General features: G+C 38.2%; 1 protein-coding gene and 1 pseudogene across 2 annotated transcripts; both read right to left on the bottom strand.

The window, feature by feature from the left end:
• Positions 1-17572: 17572 nt before the first annotated feature.
• LOC125189630 (uncharacterized) lies at positions 17573-18061 on the bottom strand. The gene has a single exon (XM_048086890.2). It carries the CDS (start codon positions 18059-18061, stop codon positions 17573-17575), a length of 489 nt encoding a protein of 162 aa, XP_047942847.2.
• Positions 18062-23267: 5206 nt separating this feature from the next.
• LOC125190659 (cytochrome P450 71A6-like) lies at positions 23268-25116 on the bottom strand (annotated as a pseudogene). The gene is made up of 2 exons (XR_016130724.1): positions 24215-25116; positions 23268-24078 (listed from the first exon to the last, which is right to left on the bottom strand). The product of XR_016130724.1 is annotated as a cytochrome P450 71A6-like (transcript).
• Positions 25117-25751: the final 635 nt, after the last annotated feature.

Genomic DNA, 25751 nt, shown 5'->3' with positions numbered 1-25751 from the left:
TTTAATGTATCATAATTTTTATTTAGCATTATAAAACTATTGTGTATTTAATGTATATCTAATTATGTACTTACAAATAAAAAAGAGCTCAATTTGTAAAATTATTTACTTTGGTATTGGGAGTTTGATATTCCAAGCTAAGTCCAATAACTAATTATCCATATTAAACAAGAAAAAAATACTACTAGAGAGAGCTCTTAATTGAGAGAACATAACATACAGAAGATAACAAAACCAAAAGTCTTTGACCCACCAGCTACTGCTCGAATTAAACCATAAGAGCCAGCAACTGCTCGAATTCGAGTATTTTTAAGTAATTAAATCTATATTTTAGACTGTATTTCCTACTTTTTTCGTACCAGCAACTGCTCGAATTCGGGTATTTTTAAGTAATTGTATTTATTTATCAAGATAACAAAACCAAAAGTCATTGACCCACCATACACTAGTTATTATTGTTTCGCTTTTGGATTTATTGTGTCGCCAATTGTAGCGAATTAATGTAGATTTAACTATTTACTCAAATCATCAATTTCATTCAACCAAGTAACATTTGTAAAAGTTAGCTAAACAGGCTCAATCATATAATTTACCCAAACTTTCAATTTACTAAGAACGGTGAATCGAAAATAGTACTTACTTGACAACTAGTATTTTATTTCATCGAAAAATATATACCTAATAAATTAAATTCAAGAGGAAAGACCGAAAGTATTAAAAAAAGTGTTTATTTATTTGTTTCGACAATATTATTGTAACAATCAAGTCATAATATTTTGACAATATTATTGCAATCGACTCAATATAGAAGAACCTAGCAAGCATGTGGAGTAGCTATTACAAGTGAAGGAAACTTTATTTTTTTGGCGGCGGGAGAGTGACTGGATGGATCTGTGGTGAGGAGAGCCCAGCTGGTGGAGGTTCCCGTGCCCCGGGAGCTTTGGAGGAGACGGCGGTGGCCTTTTCAGGGATTTGGGAACATGGCTACGGCGCCATTTGTGGAGGAATTGAAGAAGTAGAAATCAGATCGGATTTATATAGAGGCAGTTCGTTAGACATATAATAATTGCTCCATCTTGATGGATTTCATTTGAGCACCCAAATTAATACTCTCTCCATTCGTGAAATATTATCCAGTTTTGTTATTTTAGTCCGTCCGTAAAAAGTTGTCCTTGCCTTTTTTTTTCTTCTATTTTTGGTAAATAGACCCCAATTTCCACTGACTCTTTACAATCACATTTTATTATAAAACTAATATATAAATACGAGTCTCTCATTCCACTAATTTTTTCAACTCACTTTCTTCACATTTCTTAAAACCTGTGCCGAGTTAAAACTTGACAATATTTTATAGACGAAGGGATGAGTAAGTACAATGATACAGTATTGATTAAATTAAGTGGAAAGAAAATTAAATATATAATGTTTGTTGCTGAACTCTTCCATCTTATTTCTTGTTTCTCAATTTCTCACTTTCATCTTATTCTATCATAATATGAGTTTACATAGCTGCCCCACAATAGCTAAATCTATTCTAAGAGCCAATAATTAATTACTCCTACTTGTTTTATTTTTGGCAATTAGCACACGCTTTTGACCCCGGCCGATACAGTTTTGGGTGGCTAAACAGCCTATTAACACTGAGGAAAATTAATTTTATCGATTATTTTTTTATATTTTACATTTTGTACAATAAAATTTTATACTATCCTGAATAATAAAAAAATAACTACAATAGAATGATTAAATAGTATTTTAATATTGACTAGAACTATTAATTTATGTGCATTTACTAAAATAGATTTATGTGGTTAGTCATTGTATATGAATTGGATAATTATATATGTTGGATATTTAGGGTGGACTCTTATTTGGGCTGTATTATTTGTTAAGCTCGGATGTTTTAATTTGGGCTGAGCCCAATAACTTACCCTCTCTCACCAGATGCTGCCATGTGCCCTCCCTCTTGGATCTTGCTTGACAGCCGTTGGATGCAGGGTTGTTAGTGTTAAGTGAGAGATGGCCTTGCGCCGTTTCATTCACTGTTCTCTCATCTCTCTCTCTACTTTGTGACTCAGAGCATCTCTCTCTTCTCTCTTCTCTCTTCTTCTTCTCCGATGAACTTCCGGCCATCTCTTGGTGATCTTCCATGGTTTGTTGAGTGGTAGATCTGTTGTGAGTGCTGGTGTGAGGCAATCTCTTCGATTGCTTGTTACTGGAGTCGAACTAGGGTTTGTGAGAACTCGAAGGCCGTGTGTGGAGATTTGTTCGGTGGAACTTGATCTGGTGCGAGGGGTTTCTCTGGTGGAGGTATTGGTGGTCTGAGGGTTGACTCTATCCAATCCATTGGTGCTCCCTTGGGTTTTGTTCTAGAAGAATAGATCTTTGTTGTTGTGGCGGGTTCTGAGCCAAGATACTTTGATCTTTTGTTCTTGTTCTCTGTTATCGGTTGGTTTCTTGTGTTTAGATCCGAGAGGATCCTTCCTAGTGTTACTAACTTGTGTATTGAGTGTGCAGGTTGAAGCGATTACTAGCGAGGCTAAGTTGATAGCGTCAAGACCTTGTAATAGTTAGAACTAGATTCTTTGTAATCTTAGTTTGTATTACTTGTGTAATATCAGCCGCGTGGGTGAAAGTTTGGCTGAGCTCTCTTGTACAAGAACAAAGAGGTCTCGGTAATTAGTGAATCTAGACTAATCTGATCCCTAAATTGGCTTTATCCTTCTTGTTTTGAGTTTTCTGTTTAGTGCCAAATATAGGCTTGGGCTTTTGTTTCTGGTAGACAGTCTCTGGCAAGGACTTAGGACTTCTGTGCTTTCTTTTCTTTGTGTAGCTTCCGCTGGTTCCTGTGCTCTATGATCTTGTGATCTCAAGTTACTTGACCACCAAGCATCTTGTACTACCCAAGTGACCCCCTACGCCCTCCAGTAGTGAGTGATTGCGAGCTGGGATAGCCTTGGCCAGTCTTGCTCGTAACAGTCAAGGATTTGAGTTCCTTTCTGTTGTGTGAAAGCTCTTGGTCTGTTCTTGTGTTGTTGGTGTATGTCTCTGTGCTTTCAGGTGTGTAAGGCTGTGTGTTTCTGTCTTGCTTCCTGTGTTCTTGCAAAATTTCTTGCTAAAATGGCTCAACCTGTTGGTTTGGTTCCTTATAATGGTAAAAATGATTTTGCTATTTGGAAACATAAAATGAAATGTGTTTTGATTCAACAAAAGGTGTTCAAAGTTGTTGATGGTACTCTGCCTGGGGATACTGCTCAGGATAGAATTGATGAGATGAATGATCTGGCTAGGGCTACCATTGGGTTAAATCTATCTGATTCTGTGATTAGGAAAGTTGATCATGAGGAATCTGCTGCTGAAATGTGAAAATTACTTGATACTCTGTATACTGAAACCTCTATGTCTTCCAAAATGTATTTGCTTGAAAAATTGTTCAAGTTTAAGCTTGATCTTGCTAAAGATACTGATGACAATGTGGATAGGTTTCAGAAGTTAGTTCAGGACATTAAGAGGTCAGGTGATAAAACCATAGATGAATACATTAGCATAGCCCTGATGAATGCCATACCTGACTCCTATAGTGATGTTAAGGTTGCCATTAAGTATGGTAGAGACTCTGCTCCTCTAGACCTGATTATTAGCTCCCTGAAATCCAAAGAACTTGAGCTTAGGGAAAGGGTTACTGATAAGAATGCTTACAGTAAGGTGTTGAATGTTAGAGAAAGATCTAAATCTAGAGGGGGCAATGAGCCCAGTAGTGGTTCTGGTAATTCCTCAAACTCTAGGAAAAAGTTTAGGTCTAGGTCTAGAAGCAAGGATCCTAAAACCTATAGGAAGTGTTTCAACTGTGGTGATGTTGGACACTATAAGAGAGAGTGCACTAAACCAAAGAAGAATAAGTTTCCTAACAACAATCCCCAGGTTGAAACCCTTGTTAATGTTGCTACTTATGACAATGTCAGTGATTCTGTGTTCATGGTGCATGACCTGCAATTTGTGAATGCTTCTCCTGCATGTCCCTTTACTTCAAATGATTGGCTGTGTGATTCTGGATGTACTTATAATGTGAGTCCTTTTAAGGAAGTGTTTTCTGAGCTGAAACCTGTAACTAAGACTTTTGTGTCAATGGCTGATGACAAGAAGTGTGAAATTCTTGGTATTGGCACTGTGTGTTTGAAGTTTGAAAATGGTTATGTGCTCAGCCTAAAGGATGTCAGATATGTTCCTGATCTATGCTATAATTTGATGTCTTGTACTGCTCTTGAAAATGAGGGTATGGGGGGGAAGGCTGTATGAAAATTTGCAGAGGTTCTATGTGTCTTTTCAAAGCTCATAAAAAATGTGGCTTGTATGTGTGTAATGTTGTGCCTCTTGCATGTGAAAAACCTTATGCCAATGTCGTTAAAACTGACAGAACCATGTTGTGGCATAATAGGCTAGGTCATATGAGTGCAAAAGGCTTGAGTATCCTGAAAAAGCATGCCATTCTTTCTGATAATGATGTTCAAAGTGAGTTGCCCTTCTGTGATTCTTGTGTGCTGGGTAAACAACATAGTGTTTCTTTTCCTAGTACCCCTGCTCCTGCTAATGTGAGTAAATGTATCTTGGAATATTTGCATATGGATGTCTGGGGTCCAGCTTCTGTGTCTTCTCACTCTGGATGTGTTTACTTCTTGTCTGTGATTGATGATTTCTCATGAAAAGTTTGGTGTTTTTTGATGAGACAAAAGTCTGATGTTTTTGAAAAACTTAAAACTTGGAAAACCTTGATTGAGACTCAAACTGGTAAGAAGATTAAGGCAATTAGAACTGATAATGGCCTGGAGTTTTGTAATAATCAGATGGATGATTTATGTGATAGCTTTTGAATCAAAAGACATAGAACTGTGCCTTATACCCCACAACAAAATGGGGTTGCTGAGAGAATGAACATGACTTTACTTAAAAAGTGAGATGCATGCTTTCTAAGTCTGGATTGTCAAACAAGTTTTAGGGTGAGGCTTTATTAACTGCTACTTATTTGGTAAATAGGTCTCCTTCTGTGCCTCTGGTTGGTCAGTGTCCTGAATATGTGTTCTATGGCAAGCCTCTTGTTTTTTCTCACCTAAGGGTTTTTGGCTGTATTGCTTTTGTGCATAATAAGTCTGATAAACTTGAGCCTAGATCTAGGAAAGGTGTTTTTCTAGGTTACCCTGAGGGTGTCAAAGGGTATAGAGTCTGGCTAAGGGATGAACCTGGGTTCAAGGTTGTCTTCAATGAAGATGAATTCTCCTGCTTAAGACTGACAATGAGCCCAGATCCTATAGATGTGGACAATGAACCTCTCACTGAGGTGGAGTGCACAGAAACACTCACTGGAGTGAAGCATCCCAGTGATGCTCCAAGTGAGAAGGAACAACCATTTTGGAACACTTATCCGGTCTATACTTCTAATGAGACACCTGATGAAGGAACTCTAAATGTGTTGCACAATAATCCTGCCCAAAATGTTGCTGACAATGTGCCCAACTTGCATGATAGTCCTGGAAGGAATACTCCTCCTGTCCCTGTTCAAAATGTGATTAATAGTCCTGCTGGTATTCAGAATGCTATTGATGCTCCTAATTTATGGGATTATGTGCTTGCTAGAGATAGGGCTAGAAGAACTAATGTGAAGAAGCCTGTTAATTTTGATGGCTTTGTTGGTTTGGTTGCTCTTATAAACTTAGCTTTCAATGTGCATGAGTCTGATGGGGATGAACCCCAAACTTACAAGTAGGCTACAAAATCAAAGTTTTGGGATCAGTGGCATAAAGCCATGTTGGAGGAGATGTATTCCCTAAAAATCAATCTTACTTGGATACTTGTACCTTTGCCTCCTGGTGCATCTGTGGTTGATTGCAGGTGGCTTTATAAATTGAAAAATGAGGTGGAGAGCCTTAGGTACAAGGCCAGATTAGTGGCAAAAGGGTTTACTCAACAAGTGGGGGTGGATTACACAGAAATCTTTGCCCCTGTTGTTAAATTCACTACTGTTAGAATGATGTTGGCTTTGTGTGTTCATTTTAATTGGGAATTGAAGCAGATGGATGTTAAAACTGCTTTCTTACATGGTGATCTTGATAAGCCTATTTACATGAAACAGCCTGAGGGCTTTGTTGATCCCAAGTTTCCCAATCATGTGTGCTTGTTGAAAAAGACCCTTTATGGTTTAAAACAGTCCCCTAGGCAGTGGAACATCAAGTTTAATACATGTATGCAAAAGTTAGGTTTTGTCAGAAGTACCTTTGATGCATGCTTGTATGTTAAGAAACTTGATACTGTGCCTGTGTTCTTGCTTTTATATGTTGATGATATGCTTATAATGGGTCCTTGTTTGAAAACCATTAAGGGTGTGCAAGCTGCCTTGAGTGAGAATTTTGACATGAAGGATCTAGGTGATGCTCAGAAAATTTTAGGGATTAATATATATAGAGATAGAAATACATCCACCCTTGTGTTGCATCAAGAACCCTATGTGTACAAAATTCTGAAAAAGTTTAACATGTTTGATGCTAAGCCTGCTTCTGTGCCTTTAGCTGCTCATTTTATGTTGAGTAAAGATCTGTGCCCTAAGTCTCAATCTGAAATTGATGCTATGAAGAGAATTCCCTATGCTAATGCTATTGGATCTGTTATGTACTTGATGGTTAGCACTAAGCCTGACATTGCCTATGCTGTGTCATGTCCTAGTAGATACATGTCTAATCCAGGTCCTGTTCATTGGGAAGCTCTGAAATGGCTTCTTAGATACTTGAAGCAAACTGCTAAGTATGGTTTATGCTATTCTAAATGTGATGATGGTGTTTTGCTAACTGGTTTTGTGGATTTCAATTATGCTAATGACAGAGATAAGAGGAAGTCAACAACCTCCTATGTATTTTCAGTGTGTAGGTCTTGCATAAGTTGGAAATCACAACTGCAACACATTGTGGCTTTGTCCACCACTAAGTCAGAGTATATTGCCATCACTGAGGCAATGAAAGAGGTCTCGGTAATTAGTGAATCTAGACTAATCTGATCCCTACAATATATATATAGCACCCATCTTCCACTATATATTTTTCTAGAGAAATATAATTATTTTAGTGTTGTCTATTTCACTCTATAGCGTAGTTTTAAATTTTTAATAAGACAATATATGAAAGTTAGAAAAAAATAGGTGAAATAGAGTGTAAAATATTGATTAATTCGTGTGTATTAAATTCAAGTTATATGCATATAGAATGATAGACTCTTGGAGTCACCTTCCCTCTCTTTTTTATTTCGAAAAATTAATCTGAACTTTGATTTCTTAAATCTCAACTCTAAAAAAAAACTAGCCAAATCTTTAGAAAATTTTAAATGATTTGTTATCTTCCTTCGATTGTAATAATTAGAGTACCGTCTTTACACGGCTTGGAAATTTTATCCCATTATTTCTGACAATCGCAAGAAAAATTAGTGTACTCTTCTAAGACAGGGTTATACCAATCGAAGTTGGAGGAAACATGAGCTCCAAAGCTGGAATGAAGAAACGAACAGTCGCAATGTTGATGTGCAATGAAGTGGTTAATTCCTTGAGAGCTATTTTCTTGAGAATTGTGTTTACCGTTTGTCATTTGACAAGAAAGACCAATTTTGACTTGGTAGTAATAATTGGGATGCATGGGGTGTTGAATATACCAATGCACATATGGTTCAATATAATTGTGCACTTATTGATGGAGACAATATTGTGCAAATTATTTGAACGTGTTGTTATAAACAACAAAGATCACGAGGTGGTCGCAAATGTCTCCGACGTGGACCATAATAATAATCCAAATGAATGGTTTATTGATACGGGTGCAACATGTCATGTGTGCTCTAAGAGAAACATTTTTTCTATTTGCAGATCTGTTGGAGGTAGAAAAGTACGCATGGGAAACCAAGCCTCTTCTGAGGTAGTTGGTGTGGGTAATGTGTTCCTAAAACTAGGATCTGGAAAGGTTCTTACCCTTAAGGATGTGCTGCATGTCCCAGACATCCGAAATAATTTGGTGTCAGGCTCATTTCTAGTAAATATTGGATTCTCACTAGAATTTGAGTGTGAAAAGGTTATATTGACCAAGAATGGAAAATTCATAGGTGAAGGCCACCTAGTGAATGGGCTTATTGAGCTGAATGTTATGGTCATTCACCGTGGAAAAGGAATATGCAATAAAGAAGATGACACATCCTCTTATTTGTTTGAGAGCTCTGATTTATGCCATAATAGATTGGGACATGTAAATCTAAATGCTATAAAAAGATTAGTAAATCTTAATTTACTAAAAGTTGATAAGTTTAACTCACAAGAAAGATGTGAAGTGTGTGTTGAAGCCAAAATGGCTAAGCTACCGTTCCATTCGGTATAGCGGAGCACAAAACCTCTTGAGTTGATCCATACAGACGTATGTGATTTGAAATTTGTGCAAACAAGAGGTGGTAAAAAGTATTTCATCACATTTATAGATGATTGCACAAGATATTGTTACCTTTACTTATTAAGAAGTAAAGATGAGGCAATTGAAGCGTTTAAAGACTTAAAAAATGAAGCCGAAAATCAACTTAATTGTCAAATTAAGTGTGTTCGAAGTGATAGAGGTGGTGAATATGTGGCGCCGTTTGTAGAATTATGTCATGCAAGTGGTATAATTCACCAAACTACGGCTCCATATTCTCAGTCGAATGGTGCTGCTGAACGCAAAAATCCAACACTTAAAGAGATGATGAATGCTCTGTTGATTAGTTCAGGTTTACCCCAGAACATGTGGGGGGAGGCTGTGTTAATGGCAAATTATATCCTGAATAAGATTTCACTGAAAAATAGGGATGTGACAACCTATGAGTTATGGAAAGGCAAGAAACCTTCGTATTCATACCTCAAAGTGTGGGGGTGTTTAGCAAAGGTAGAAGTGCCGCCTCCGAAACAAGTTGCTATTGGCCCTAAAACAGTCGATTGCATCTTTATTGGCCATGCACTTAATAGTAGTGCATATCGTTTCCTAGTCCATAAGTCAGTTGTGCCTGGCGTGGCTGAAGGATCAACGATAGAGTCAAGGAATGCTATATTCTTTGAGAATGTTTACCCTTGCAAGAGGCAGGAGGATCGTTCTAGTGAAAGAATGATAGATGAATCCACTAGTTCTAATCCTCCAAAAAAGGACGAGGTTAAGTCCTGAGGATGTAGAACCAAGACGTGGTGAAAGAGTTAAAATTGCTAAGACTTTTGGTCCCGACTTCATAACCTTTATGTTGGATGATGAACCAAAGTCGTTGGCGGAAGCGTTGTCTGGCCCAGGTGCGCCATTCTGGCAAGAAGCAATCAATAGTGAAACTGAATCAATTATGAGAAATAACACATGGGTGTTAGTAGACTTGCCAGAAGGTTGTAAGACCTTAGGTGCAAGTGGATCCTGAGAAGGAAATATAAAACTGATGGTACTATTGAAAAGTACAAGGCTCGCCTAGTTGTGAAAGTCTTTAAGCAGCAAGAAGGATATGACTTCTTCGGCACGTATTCACCCGTTACAAGAATCACTTCCATTCGGGTGCTTCTTGCGATTGCTGTTTTCCACAATCTTGAAATTCACCAAATGGATGTGAAAACTGCATTTCTTAATGGTGAATTGGAGGAAGAAATTTATATGGAACAACCTGAAGGGTTTGTAGTACCTGGCCAAGAAAGGAAGGTATGCAAACTAGTGAGGTCTCTATATGGATTAAAACAAGCGCCTTTGCAATGGCACTTGAAGTTTGACAATGTGATGTTGTCCAATGGGTTCACTGTCAATGAGTGTGATAAGTGTGTTTACATTAAGAACACAGATAACGGTTTTGTTATTGTGTTTCTTTATGTAGATGATATGTTGATTATGGGCAGTAATAGTGTCATTATCAACGAAACCAAAAATATGTTGAAGAGTAATTTCGACATGAAAGATATGGGTCTAGCTGATGTGAGTCTTAGAATCAAGATTATAAGGAATCATGAGGGAATTGCATTGACACAATCTCATTACATTGAGAAAGTGCTTAAAAAGTTTCACTCCTTTAACTGTGAGCCAGCTAAGACTCCATTGGAACCCAACGTGCATTTGAGTAAGCACACGGGTGAGCCTGTAGCTCAAGAAGAATATGCAAGGATCATAGGGAGTTTGATTTTTATCACAAACTGCACCCGACCAGATCTTGCGTGTACGGTGAATAAGCTGAGCCGATTTACGAGCAACCCAAGCAGGGAACATTGGAAAGCTCTGCGTAGGGTTTTGAGATACTTGAAGTATACTCTTAACTTTGAGCTGCAGTACACACACTATCCCCAAGTACTTGAAGGGTAAAGTGATGCAAATTGGATCTCTGATTCAAAACACTCATTTTCGACGAGTGGGTATGTGTTCACTGTGGGGGGTGGAATTGTTTCGTGGAAGTCAATGAAACTGACGTGTATAGCTCGATCCACCATGGAATCTCAGTTTATCGCTTTAGACAAAGCAGGGGAAGAAGCTGAGTGGCTTAGAAACTTCCTAGAAGATATTCCATGTTGGAAGAAGCCAGTGCCGGCAGTAGTGATATACTATGATAGCCAAGCGGCTATAGGGAGTGCACATAGTGGCTTATACAATGGTAAGTCTCGACATATTCGTCGGCGACACAATACCGTGAGGCAGTTGATCACAGTTGGTGTTATCGCAGTTGACTATGTAAGGCAGTGGATAACTTAGCGGATCCGTTAACTAGAAGTTTAAACCGTGATCAAATGCATAAATTGCTAAAAGGAATGGGACTGAAAACCACATCTTAAAAGATGATTATAGTGGTAACCCAACCATACGATTGGAGATCTCATGGGCTTGGTTCAATGGGAAAACGAAGCTATATGACTCTAGCTGTAACACTCGGAAGATTTTTTTATCTTCGCCCATTCTTTAGAAAAGCATTGAGTGTTGTAACCTGCATGTGGTAAGAGGCTAAGTTTTAACTTTTAATGATTCTTAGAAACCTCGAGGAGGTGGGTATTGCAGGATACCTGGAAAAGAATCACCTATGTAAGTGAAGAAGTGTGGACCGCTTCAATATGTGAATCACTTATGAATCCAAAGTGGTGTTCCATGGCCAGTAAAGGACACAAACGTGAGAACTGATGAGTTTGTAAATAGTATTGTGTCAATATTATTGTCTCGGTATACACCAAGGAGGAATGGTTCAAGGCATCATGTCCACCAGGCCGCCGGAATGCCCGATAGTGTTGATTATGGAAAGTTCAAAGCCCCAAGCTACTATTCCAAATGCAATATTGTTTCTCGAGAATTGAGCGAAGAGTCTACATGCACGCATACACGTCTTGTGTTGGTTTGAGCTGGCAGTGCTCCAACCAATGTGGGGGATTGTTGAAAACGTGTGATAAATAAGAGGCTTTTGGCCTTTCATGTGGCTAAGTCCTTTGGCCTTTCATGTTCTTGTAACCTCCATTTGGTTTATGATGTCCCTTAATGCTAAGACCTTTGAGGTGGCCTCCCCTATCATATAAATAGGTGGAGTTTGGAAGAGGGAACATAGACCAACAAAAAGCATTCTCTCTTCTCTCAAGTTCTCTACATCATAGTGTGCATCTTAGAAGCATTGAATAGCTCGATTCTTGGAACTCCATCAAGTTCGTCGGTGCCTAGCGGGTTTGAGGTGCTTCTACATGCTAGGAGAAAGCCGTTTTATCTTTGGGAGCAATACGCCATTCCGTGAGCACTAGCCGGGGCGTAATTTGTCTTACGGAAAGAGGGCTTCCCTCGACTTGACTTATAGTTTGGTTTGTTTTATTAATTCCGTTGTAATTTTCATTTCACTTTTATTGTTGTTATCTTCCTTCGATTGTAATAATTAGAGTACCGCCTGTACACGGCTTGAGAATTTTATCCCATTATTTTAGACACTTAGTTTGTTTTAGGTCATTTTTAAAATTTGGATTTGAAAAAATTGTTTTACACTCCGATAAAATATTAGAGTGTCACTTTTTTCCGAGATATCGGAGTGTCACGGATGCGCCATTATCAATTGACGGTTTCAGTTGACAGATCTAGCAAGTATGGGCCATTCAATATACTCACATACGAATAAATCATTTATCATAAAATTTAATAATTTTTATTTTTTATAAAATGTCCCTCCTAAATTATTAAATTTTTCCCACGTAATATTTTTGTTTGTCTCGGTATAAAGTCTGGATTCGTCCTTAGCTGACCACATGATGAAGGCCAATCCAGTCGTGCCATGTGGCACTTATGGTTGCTGAATTTTGATTTGTTTCCTTGTACTTTGTGACCACCTAGCTAACTGAAGACCGATCCTAACTGGATGGACGGATCTAGCATGTAGGGGCCATTCAATATACTCACATATGAATAAACCATTTATTGTAAAGTTTGGTAATTTTTATTTTTTATAAAATGTCCCTGCTAAAATCTTAAATATTTCCCATGTAATATTTTTGTTTGTCTCGGAATAAATTTCTGGCTTCGTTCTTGGCTGACCACATGATGAAGGCCAATCCAGTCGTGCCATGTGGCACTTATGGTTGCTGAATTTTAATTTGTTTCCTTGTACTTTGTGACCACCTAGCTAACTTTAGAGCGATCCTAACTGCATGGACGGATCTAGCATGTATGGGCCGTTCAATATACTCACATATGAATAAATCATTTATTGTAAAGTTTGGTAAATTTTATTTTTTATAAAATGTCCCTCTTGAACTCTTGAATTTTTCCCATGTAATATTTTTGTTTGTCTCGAAATAAATTCTTGGCTTCGTTCTTACCTGACCACATGATGAAGGCCAATCCAGTCGTTCCATGTGGCACTTATGGTTGCTGAATTTTGATTTGCTTCCTTTTACTTTGTGACCACCTACCTAACTATAGAGCGATCCTAATTGCATGGACAGATCTAGCATGTAGGGCAATATCCTCACATATGAATAAATCATTTATTATACTCCCTCCGTCCCCCAAAATTCGTCACCATTTGATCTGACACGGGTTTTAAGAAATGTAATAGAAAGTGGGTTGAAAAAGTTAGTGGTATGTGGATCTACTTTTATATATTAGTTTTAAAATAAAATATGAGCAGGAATGAGTTAGTGGAATGTGAGGTCTATTACCAAAATTGGTAAAAGTGAAAGGTGACAAATTTTTATGGACGGACGAAAAAGGAAATAGGTGATCACAAATTTTCAGGGACAGAGGTAGTAAAATTTAATAATTTATTTTTTTTATTAAATGTCCCTCCTAAACTCTTAAATTTTTCCCATATATTTGTTTGTCTCGGTATAAATTCCTGGCTTCGTCCTTATCTGACCACATGATGAAGGCCAATCCAATCATGCCATGTGGCACTTATGGTTGTTGAATTTTGATTTGTTTCCTTGTACTTTGTGATTTTTAATGCTTCCAATTTAATTATTATTTTTTATTTTTTATCAAAGAGTTAGTGGCAAAAAATGAATTCCGAGAATACAAAAGAAAAACATTCACCCTCGTAAAAAATGAGTTTAAGGCTAACTACAACATGTCTCATTGAAGAAATTTAGCAGACTTCTCTTTTTTTTTTTTTTAATTTTAATTAAGTGATAGTTTTTTTTATTTATGCAATTTCTTATTTTAATTTAAAATTATTAATTTTAGATTGGGCCATGGTAAATTAAACATCAATTATGGAACACTGAATCATCTAAATAATACAAGCCAAACCATATTTATGAAAATATCAAGATATTTACAGTGGACTTTCTAATCAAATTATTAATTTCAATTGACTTTGTAATTATCGAAGGCATCTATAAAACAACCTTTGCCATTTGCTTCTCCTCATACATTAGTCTCTCCAAACTAAAAATGGTTTCCATCTCACATTTCTTGGCTGTGCTAATCTCCGCATCAGTGTTTCTCTTTTTCCTCCACAAATGGCGCCGCCCGGGGAAGGCTTCCATCTTCTCTACCAAAGCTCCCGCTAATCGGAAACCTCCACCAGCTGGGCTCAAACCCCCACAGATACCTCCAATCACTCTCCCGCCGCCACGGCCCCCTTATGCTGGTCCACTTCGGCAAAGTCCCCGTCCTTATCGTCTCCTCGGCCGATGCTATGCGAGAGATCATGAAAACCCATGACCTGATCTTCGCGAGCAAGTCCGAGCTAAGCGTCTCGAGCTGGCTGAACTACAACAACCGGAATGTGATCTTCGCACCGTATGGAGAGTTCTGGCGGCAGGGCTGCAGCATATGCGTGCTTCATCTGCCGAGCAACAAAAGGGTTCTATCTTATCGCGGCGTGAGGGAAGAAGAGACTTCCCTCATGGTCGACAAGATAAGAAAATTGAGTGCTTCTTCGAAGCCCATGAACTTGAGCGACGTCATGTAAGCTATGATGAACGACGTGGTTTGTAGGGTGGCTCTGGGAAACAAGTATGGTTCAGAGAGTGATTTTAAGGAGATGTTTACTGAGCTTGGGTTGCTGCTGGGGAGTATACCTCTATGGGAGTACATTCCTTGCCTGAGAAATTAGGAATTCTTGTAATCATCTAATGACCTTAATGGAAATTGCATACAAGAATAACAGATCTAGATTCATAATCATATTGCAAGTTGAGCATGTAAAACACAACGGAATTAAATCTTACTTGTTGTGTCGTTATCTTCCCTTGATTGTACAAATCCTACAAGATGAATCCATCACTATCGAGGTCCACGTGTATTCTGATCCAATGCAAGAACAATTCCTTGGTACAATCGTTCTATAGAGAAAGCTAGGAAATCTCTTGATGAACGTACGCATTCTTGCGCCGCTTTCTCTCTTAGAGAATTAGGTTTTCTATCTGTTCTCTTCTCTACAATAGAGCATATATATAATAGAATAATTGTAACATTGGGACATGCCCAATAGAATTATTTCCTATTAATCTAATCTAGCCCATTTTCTTTCAATCTCCCACTTGGACTAGCATTAGATATAATACGCAGCTCTAACTTTGTACCCTTGAGCGAATCAACAATACACTGAAAATGTGACCCTTTAGGCCCCCATTATCGACGACAATCAAACCGAAGTCTGCACAAAACTCCTAAACTGCGTTGGCAGCGTAGCTCGATATATGAAGGACGTTTACGTGAATTCGGTAAACAAGCCTTTACACAAAGTTTATAGTAATATCCTTTCATTCACGAACCACCTGATTGAGCCTAAGATTTTTCATGTGTCCAAATAGCTCAATCACTTTATCTCATCTATATTTAATGACCCATTTGATCATATTCAATTACTTTAATCAAATATATCTTTGCATTGGCCAATGACTTAATGGTTAAGTAATATAGAGAATTTGAGTGTTCTCTCGAAATTCTAATCGAGGAATGAATCTCATTCTAGGCTCAACTTCCATTTTCGTTTATCTTATGATGTACCCAACATAAGTACGTGTCTTAATCATTCGAGGGGAGGCAAAGCGTTATACAAGGTCAAAGCACACCACTCAACAAACAAAATGTGTAATGACCTCAGATCCAAGGACTATTACATACTTCATGCACTATAAACTATAGACACTTAACAAAATAGTTTAATAGTATGGTATACCAATACTCTCCAAAGTATACCATGTGTCCATCACGAGTATCAAATACCTCATAGTTGTGAGAACAACTGCATTCTCGAAGAATGTGATGCAAACCCCATGCTAACCTATAACATATCATCAATATCCCATTCTTGATGATCATTGGTTAGGGATATTTTAGAATTATACTATATCATTAATATCATTAATGTCTCACACCATTAATGACAATCATAATTCAAGGGAACAAATATTTAGAATAAAGATAAACATTTAAACAATTATTCCAATAAGTGCACAATACCCATAGAAAATAAAATTATCATAGAATGTGATCAAGTAATAATGTCTCAATACAAAATGTTTCTAAGACATAAAACTTTACCTCCCACTGATTCAAAGCCATCTACCAACATGCTTAACACCTAAGCTCTCGAAGTGCTTGTTATGTTTTGCTATACATAATGGTTTGGTGAAAGGATCAGCCAAATTATCATCAGTGGGTACTCTTTCTAATTTTATGTTGCCTCTTTCAATTATTTCTCTGATCAGATGATATCTTCTAGGAACATGCTTGATTCTGTTCGTAGCTCTGGGTTCTTTTTCTTGCGCAACAGCACCGGTGTTGTCACAGTACAAAGGTATTGCACAGTTGGCACTCGGAATGACACCCAGTTCTTTAACGAACTCTAACAAAGCAACGGCTTCTTTGGCAGCTTCAGATGCAACAATATACTCGGCTTCGGTGGTGGAATCGACAATGGTACCTTGTTTGGAACTATTCCAACTCACTGCTCCACCATTGAGGATAAAAACATATCCAGACTGAGACTTATAGTCGTCATGGTCTGTTTGGAAACTAGCATCAGTATACCCAGTAACTGATAACTCTGGTTGTCCACCATAGACTAAACCAGTCCACCATAGACTAAGAAATATTCTTTAGTCCTTCTAAGGTATTTAAGAATAGTCTTAACAGTTTTCCAATGTTCCTCACCGGGATTTTGCTGAAATCTGTCTGTCATGCTAAGCGCATAGGCCACATCTGGAATACATAATAGATCCTATAGCCGAAGTATATGAGATCCCTTTCATGTTGTTTCTTTCTTTTCCATTAGAAGGACAATCCTTCTTTGATACTACAATGCCATGTCTCATAGGAAGAAAATATTTCTTAGAATTCTCCTTGAGAAGCGCCTTAGCAATTTGTCTATGTAAGTGGATTGTGATAATCCTAACATCCTATTCGGTCTATCTCGATAGATCTTGATTCCAAGGACGTAGGAAGCATCACCCAGATCCTTCATCATAAAGGAACTAGACAACCATTCTTTCACGGATTGCATCATGGAACGATCGCTTCCCATAATCAAGATGTCATCGACATTTATGATAAGGTATACGACGTTTCCATTTTTGCGTTTACTATAAACACATGGATCCTCTTTGCTTCTGACAAAACCAAACGATTTGATTGTTCTGTCAAAACAAATATTCCAACTCCTAGAAGCTTGCTTAAGTCCATAAATGGACTCTTGTAGCTTGCACACTGCATTCGGCCTTTCTTTCGATACAAAACCTTCACGCTGTGTCTAGACATCGCCTTCTAATTCTCCATTGAGAAATGTGGTTTTGACATCCATTTGCCAAATATCAAAGTTGTATTATGCAGCTATTGCAACTAATATCCTTAGCCACTGGCGAAAAGGTTTCATTATAGTCAATGCCTCCGCGTTGTCTATAACCCTTTGCCACTAACCTAGCCTTGTAGGTTTGTACTTTTCCATCTGCATCTCTCTTCTTTTTGAAGATCCATTTGCAGCCTAATTTCAGATATCAAGGCTTCAAGCCACTTCTCTCGATCGGTATCTGACAGCACCTCGGTATAGGTCTTAGGCTCATCGTCATCTAAATCAACTTCATCATCTTGGTTCTCAATCATTAGATTCAGTGTCACAGGTGGACGACGAATCCTTCTAGGCCTATTGAGTGGTTTTCTTTTGGCTCGGGCTGTTCATTCTGAATGTGAGTAGGTTCAGGAATATCACTATGATCTTCTTGAGGTAAAGGTGATGCAACTATTGTATCATCTTGTCTTTGATGCATCTCATTGTGTTGAGGAGGTTCTTCGAGAGTCCCTCTAGGGTCTCCTCTAATAGTAATTGCCCCTCCCAATAGATCATCAAAAACTCCCACTAAGTTATTGTTCAAACCATTTGGCAATACCTCATCCTCAATGTTATCTTGTGGTTCTTGAATTTCTTCAAGATCTATAATGTTGTGACCTTGTTCCTTTAAGACATAATTGTCTTCAAGAAACGTCACATTCCTAGAGATTATCACCTTGTGATCTCCAGGGCAGTAGCATTCATATCCTCTAGTTTGTTTAGGATATCCCACAAAGTAACACTTCTCACTTTTAGATTCCAACTTATCAGTCATTTGTTTCTTAAAAAAAGCTGGACAACCCCAGGTCCACATATAGTTAAGACAAGACTTTTTACCATACCATAACTCATATGGTGTTTTCTCAACTGATTTAGATGGAACTCTATTCAAAATGTAAATAGCAGTCAATAAAGTATGACTCCAGAGAAATAAAGGAAGACTAGCTAAACTCATCATGAATCGAACCATATCTAATAATGTTCGATTTCTCCTTTTAGATACTCCATTCATTTGTGGTGTACCAGGAGGTGTCCATGCTGACTGAATTCCATGTGATTTCAAGTAATCAAGAAATTCTCGGCTCAAGTATTCCCCTCCTCGATCTGATCGACTTTTGATACTTTTCCTAAGTTGTTTCTCAACTTCACACTTAAACTCTTTAAATTTCTCAAAGGCCTCAAATTTGTGTTTCATAAGATACACATATCAATACCTTGTGAAATCATCAGTAAAAGTAATGAAGTACGAATAACCACCTTTTGCTTGAGTAGGAAACGGTCCGCACACATCTGTGTGGATCAACTCTAGCACATCATTACCATGCACCACTTTCCTAGAAAGTGGCTTATTAGTCATTTTTCCTTTGAGACATAATTCACAAGCACCATATGATTCAAAATCAAATGAATTTAGATAGTTTAACTTTCTCAATCTTGCTATCTTTTTCTAATTGATATGACTAAGTCTACAATGCCAAAGATAAGTAGCATTATCAGTATTACATAGCTTTGGTCTTTTATTTTGCACATTGAGAATATTCTGTTTGCATTCAAGCATATATAATCCATTCTCTAAAGAGGCATTTCCATAAAATACTCCATTATTAGAAAACGAGCATCTGCTGTTTGCAAAATGGAAGGAGAAACCCTCGATGTCCAACATCGGAATGGAAATAATATTCTTTGAAATAACTGGAACAAACTAACAATTATGTAAATCTAGTCTATGTCCTGAGGGAAGATCTAATCTATAAGTTCCCACGCGTTCGGCAGCAACTCTTGCTCCATTTCCAACACGTAGGTCTACTTCCCCAAGCCTCACTTTCCTGCTGTCTATTAGACCTTCCTCATTATTACAAATGTGTGAACCACAAGCGGTATCCAATACCCAGGATTGCGAGTTATTCATAGAGATATTTATCTCAATGACAAACATAGCTGAGCTCCCACTCATTGCACCTTGTGCCTTGAGTTTTGGGCACTCTCTCTACCACTCCGTGAAATTTGACCTAGTCAATTTGTTTGTTTCCATCATACACTCATAAGATAAGTTTGACATATTATCTGAACAGAAAATAAAATGAAAATCAAATTAGAAATTCATACAAAGATCACATTCGCATCACTAATCAAACAAGGGTTTATTGTATTGATTAGCTCCCACTAATTTTAACATATATTTTGCCCCCCATGCCAACCATGCTTCTATGAATGAGCCTAAACCTTGTAGATTTAGAGTAAACGCGAGGGCGTAAAACGCATGGTCGAAAAGGCTAGAAATATCAAACAATTGTGATGGACGACGCATTTGTTTCAAAAACAAGACTTATATTTTATGGGGAAAAAGTGTGATACTAGTTATGTGAATATAATATCCAATATCAAAACTCAAACAATTACTGGGCGCCGCCTACCCAGACATAGTATAACATGGACTACACATACTGGGCGCCGCTTGCCCAGACATAGTATAACACGGACTACACATACTGGGCGCCGCCTACCCAGACAATAAAACGGTCTCTAACTAAAATAGTTAAATAAATAAGCATAAAAAATCAAATAGCACGCTTATCGCATGGGATATCAAACAATGCTCAACAAATACAATTATTAATCCAATTAATATTTCATTAAAATTAAACGTGGACTAGCAATTCATAATAATTCTAAATTAATATATAAAATATTCAACATTAATTCCAAATCAATATTACATATATATTATTTCCAAATAATAATATATCACCCCTTTCAATATAATAACAGATTTGTTCTCGAATTAATAGAAAATATATGCTATTACTATTTCAATAAATAATGAATCAAATCATCATATTGGGATTTATCACTATTTTTACTTCCAAAATAATGACATAGTGATCATAATGGACCAATACATCCAATAACACAACAATTGCTAACACACGTCCCAATTATTGAAACAATTTATATGAATAATAATTTATTGATCAAATCAATAAATGTGATGTAATTGGAAATTTATTTATAAAGCTCAATTTCCAAATTAATGTAACCCAGCCATTACTATGCACCATTAATTCTCTTAGGTACCACCGCTTCGGTTCCTCATGGCATCCGCATCGCGGACGCGATGCTGTCTCGACAAGACGAGTCAGCATCGAGACAACATTGCGACACTTGTTTCGTCTCGACGAGATGAGACATCTCGTCGCGCGACGCGTGCCGGCGAGGCCGGCCTCGAGCAGGCGAGACGACGCGCGCGCCCCACGTGGCGCGCGCTGGAGGATGGCGTGACGCCCACTCGCCGGCCCGCGAGTGGGCGTCGAAATTATGACGTAATAATTTTTTTTTTAATTTAAACGGTCAAATGACCGTTGCAACAAACGGTCGAATTTTTTAATTTTTTTTAATTTTCTTTTATTATTCTATAAATATACTTCATACTCCATTCACCATTTTACACACAAACACTACTCTCACTCCTCTTCCATTCACTACACTCATCTATTCCTTTCTCTTCAATTGTTGAAAAAATGTCCGACGATGGAAACTCCAGCGGCGCTCCGGAGGGTTCGACTTGAACTCGTTTGACGATTGGGCGAGCAAGTACAACTTTTTGGGTACTCCCGGTTCGTCGCCCGGCACCCAAGCCTCAACCACTCCGCCGGCGTACCAAACACCACATTTTGATGTGGATGCATACTATTGACCCTCTCGTGTTGGAGCGCATCAATGACAACGCCTATGTGATAGATATGCCCGGTGAGTATAATGTTAGTTGCACTTTCAATGTGGCTGATTTGAGTCCTTTTGACTTTGTAGGAGATCCGGATTTGAGGACAAATCCTTTCCAAGAAGGGGAGGATGATACAACCATGCCCGGGCGGCCCGTGACGAGGTCTATGACGAGGCGCCTATATGAGGGGATCACTGCGTTCATCAAAAAGACCATGCTGGAGGAGTCTACGATGACCGGGAAGCCCGCGACGAGATTGGCGATGAAGTTTGGCGGCTGGGAGCTTCCACCCGGCCGGGTGGACTTTGAGGCCCAAACTCACCCGGGTCGGGTGGCGTCACTGGACTCACCGAGGCTTAGCTACACCACCTGACCGGGTGGCCTTTATGCCACCCCGGGTGGCTCGTCCAAGGCGTGAAGAGATCAGAGGGGTTTCACCCGGCCGGGTGATTTAGCGCCCTTAATTCCACCCGGCCGGGTGGGAGTGACGCGAGCCTGATTTTGTGGGCCTTTTCTTTGGAAATTGGACCCTAGTATAAATACTGCTTGATGTCATCTTTTTCCTTGGATTTTGCTGAATTATATGCTTGAGAGATTTGTTCCTCTTTGAGAGGGTTTCTTATCCAATTCCTAGATTCTAGGTTGCTTGGTTCATCAATTCTTAGTGAAGTATGGGGCAAGTAGAGGTATGCTTCAAGGTTTGTGGTTTCCTTGAAGACCTAGCCATGGATGCATGTTAGTATGTTGTAAGTGTCTTAGCTTACCGCATCAATGACTATGTATCACAATTTCCACTCTATCCAATGCTATTTCCTTCTTTGTTTATCTTAGTTTCCTTATTTGTTGTTGGGTTCCCTTTATTGATAAAATAGAAAACCAAGTCTCACAAAAAAATACCTAGATCAAGCATCACAAATGGGTAAATTCTTGGGAAATGGATCACAAAATACATGGATCCACATCACAAATATAATATTAGGAACGGGAGCTTTGGTGGAGACGGAGGCAGACGTTTCCGGGGCTCTGGAGAATGACTGCGGCGCCATTTGTGGAGGAAGATGAGGAAGAGAAATGTGGAGAGTAGCACAACAAAGAAATGTGAGATAGAAATCATTTTTGGTTTGGAGAGTCTAATGTGTAAGGAGAAGGAATGGCAAAGGGTGTTTTGTAGATGCATTCGATTAGAAAGTCAAAATGAAATTAATAGTAATTTGATTAGAAAGTCCACTGAAAATATCTTGTTATTTTTCTAATTCGGTAATTGATGTTTCATTTTCCATGCTATGAAATTAATAATTTCAAACTAATATGTAATGCATGACCTATAAGGTGCACTAGCCCGATTCGTTCGTACAATTGAGCCTGATTTTCTTTTCCAACATTCACAACCATTTAACTTTGTAAATTTACTTTTAATAAATAAATGACTAAGAAAATAATTAGTCTATTCACTAAAGGTCCTTTTTAGATTCTCACAATTTTTCTATATAGAGTATATTTTCTTCCATGATAGTAATTTTCTAGTTCGGCGACTCACTTCTTAACTAAGGCCAACTTATTCTTGAGGTGATTGAAGCCGTCATTTCAGGTCCCTTAAATAATTGAGAGCCCAAATATATATTCTACGTATTCATGAACTATTTATATAAAAGCACTATAAGTCATATAGTATCCGAGCCTTTAGATAAATATATTGACAATTGCACGTGTTATACACACAGTTACATAATACTCCCTTCGTCCCATAGTAGTGGTGTCATTTTGCCATTTTAGTATGTTCCATAGGAGTGAAGTCATTTCTCTTTTTAATAAAAGTCAACATATTTCTTCTCTTACTTTTCCCCCTCTCTTACTTTATTTTCTTTACTTTTTCCTCTCTCCAACTTTATTATCTTTTTATTTAACACATTACACACATTTTTCTTAATCTTTGTGCCGAAAAAGAATTCCTCCACTACTATGGAACGAAGGGAGTATTGTACACAAAACAACATTTGACTTCAAAACTTCATAAATCCGTAGTTGGATCACAAATGTTGATCCGTGGTTGAACTCCTCTGATTTTTTAGACATTGGTACTACATAATCATGTACTTGGCTGTTCGGTTTGTTAGTGACAAACTCAAAGTTTAGGATGTTTAGCTTTTGATTTACTCATATTATTTAAACTCTTGAGTTCTTGTGTCATTTAATTTACCCTTATTAATTAAATCTAAGTATATGGAACCAATGTTTACATATGTAATATTACTGCATTGCATTATATACATAAAAATGCATTGATATTATGGTATAACTGTATATGCAATATAATTGCAGTACCAGTTTTTATTATACAAGCTGGTCAAATTATTTATAGGCGGTCTTCATGTCTAAATCGAACATGGAAACACGTAAGTTCAAGGTTGAACCGATTGATCCAATCCGATTTTAAAACATCGACATTACGTTATCTAAAAAGGAACTTGTGATGTAGTAGCTACAACGATCAAAGGACACTTTTTTTGGGGCGTGAGTCCACTAGATTCACTTAAATCTAACTCCTTCATTTTCGGTCCATTAGGCAATCTAAAATCAAACTTGTGTACCAACTTGGCTACGGCAAGCTCATCCACCACCTCCCCGAATGTAATACCAGGGCAACCCCTCCTGCCTGCCCCAAACGGGATGAACTCAAAATGCAGACCTCTAAAGTCTATGTCCATTCCAAGGAATCTCTCTGGGCGAAATTCCTTAGGATATTCCCACATTGAAGGATCTCTAGAAATCGCCCAAACATTAATCATCACACGCGTACCAGATGCGACGTCATAGCCCAATACTATTGTGTCTTGAGTTGATTCACGACGGAACAACCATGGGTTCGGCGGATGCAATCTTAGACTCTCCTTCAGCACTGCTTTCAGGTAAGGCATTTTCTCCAAGTCTTGCTCATCAATTTCATCCTTACTTCCAGCTACTTCTCTCACTTCATTTTGCAAAGTTTTCATGGCTTCTGGATTTCGTATGAGCTCCGCCATCGCCCACTCAAGAGCTGAAAATGTAGTATTAGTTCCAGCACCTAACATATCCTGCAATAAAAATATTCAACCAAACAGGGGCAGCCATAATAAGAACATGCCAAAACATTTCTATAAGAAAACACACGAGTATTGCTATAAGAATTAAAACAAAAACATACATGTGGTAAAAGAAAAGTATTCATACCAAAACAATAGCTTTGATAGTGTCATCTTCAATAGGGGTGAGACTTGCATTCTCTCTCTGAAAATCAAGCAATATGTCCATAAAATCCAGCTCACCACCATTTCCCTCTCTCCTCTCCCTAACCCTATGTTCTTGAAGAACAGATGCCAGAAACTTATCCATCTCCTTAACCACTCTTTCTACTCACTTATCCAAACCATCAAACCTTCTCATCCATCTCAGGCATGGAATGTACTCCCACAGAGGTATACTCCCCAGCAGCAACCCAAACTCAGTAAACATCTCCTTAAAATCACTCTCTGAACCATACTTGTTTCCGAGAGCCACCCTACAAACCACATCGTTGGTCATAGCGTACATGACGTCGCTCAAGTTCATGGGCTTCGAAGAAGCACTCTATTTTCTGATCTTGTCGACCATGAGGGAAGTCTCTTCCTCCCTCACGCCGCGATAAGATAGAACCCTTTTGTTGCTCAGCAGATGAAGCACGCATATGCTGCGGCCCTGCCGCCAGAACTCTCCATACGGTGCGAAGATCACATTCCGGTTGTTGTAGTTCAGCCGGCTCGAGACGCTTAGGTCGGGCCTGCTTGCGAAGATTAGGTCATGGGTTTTCATGATCTCTCGCGCAGCATCGGCCGAGGGACGATAAGCACGGGGACTTTGCCGAAGTGGACCAGCATGAGGGGGCCGTGGCGGCGGGATAGTGATTGGAGGTATCTGTGGGGGTTTGAGCCCAGCTGGTGGAGGTTTCCGATTAGCGGGAACTTTGGTAGAGAAGGTGGAAGCCTTCCCCGGTGAGAGTTGCTGCGGCGCCATTTGTGGAGGAAAATGAAAAAGACGGATGCGGAGATTAGCACAGCCAAGAAATGTGAGAGGGAAACCATTTTTAGTTTGGAGAGACTAATGTATGAGAAGAAGCAAATGGCAAAGGTTTTTTTATAGATCCCTTCGATGATTAGAAAGTCAATTGAAATTAATAATTTGATTAGAAAGTCCACCGAAAATATCTTGATATTTTCAGAAAGAGAGTTTGGCTTGTATTATATAGATGATTCAGTGTTTCATAATTGATGTTTAATTTACCCTGGCCCAATCTAAAATTAATAATCGTAAATTAAAATAAGAAATTCCATAAATAAGAAAAACCATCACTTAATTAAAATTACAAAAGAGGAGAAGTGTGCTAAATTTCTTCAATGAGACATGTTGGAGTTAGCCTTAAACTCATTTTTTACGAGGGTAAATGTTTTTCTTTTTGTATTCTCGGAATTCATTTTTTGCCACTATATGAGAAAGGAAACAGATCAAAAATAAAAAATAATAATTAAATTGAAAGCATTAAAAATCACAAAGTGAAAGGAAACAGAGCAAAATTCAGCAACCATAAGTGCCACAAGGCACGACTGGATTGGCCTTCATCATGTGGTCAGGTAAGAACGAAGCCAAGAATTTATTCTGAGACACACAAAAATATTATATGGGAAAAATTCAAGAATTTAGGAGGGACATTTTATAAAAAATAAAAATTACCAAA

The sequence above is a fragment of the Salvia hispanica genome, chromosome 5, assembly GCF_029641045.1.
Source record: "Salvia hispanica isolate PSC_SH4W2 chromosome 5, Shi_PSC_v1, whole genome shotgun sequence".
In the NCBI taxonomy this organism is placed as follows: domain Eukaryota; kingdom Viridiplantae; phylum Streptophyta; class Magnoliopsida; order Lamiales; family Lamiaceae; genus Salvia; species Salvia hispanica.
This window is presented reverse-complemented; position numbering and strand designations above follow the sequence as displayed.

Coding starts and splice junctions, on each gene's coding strand:
- LOC125189630 (XM_048086890.2), bottom strand. CDS start 18,061: ATGACTGATAAGTTGGAATCTAAAAGTGAGAAGTGTTACTTTGTGGGA.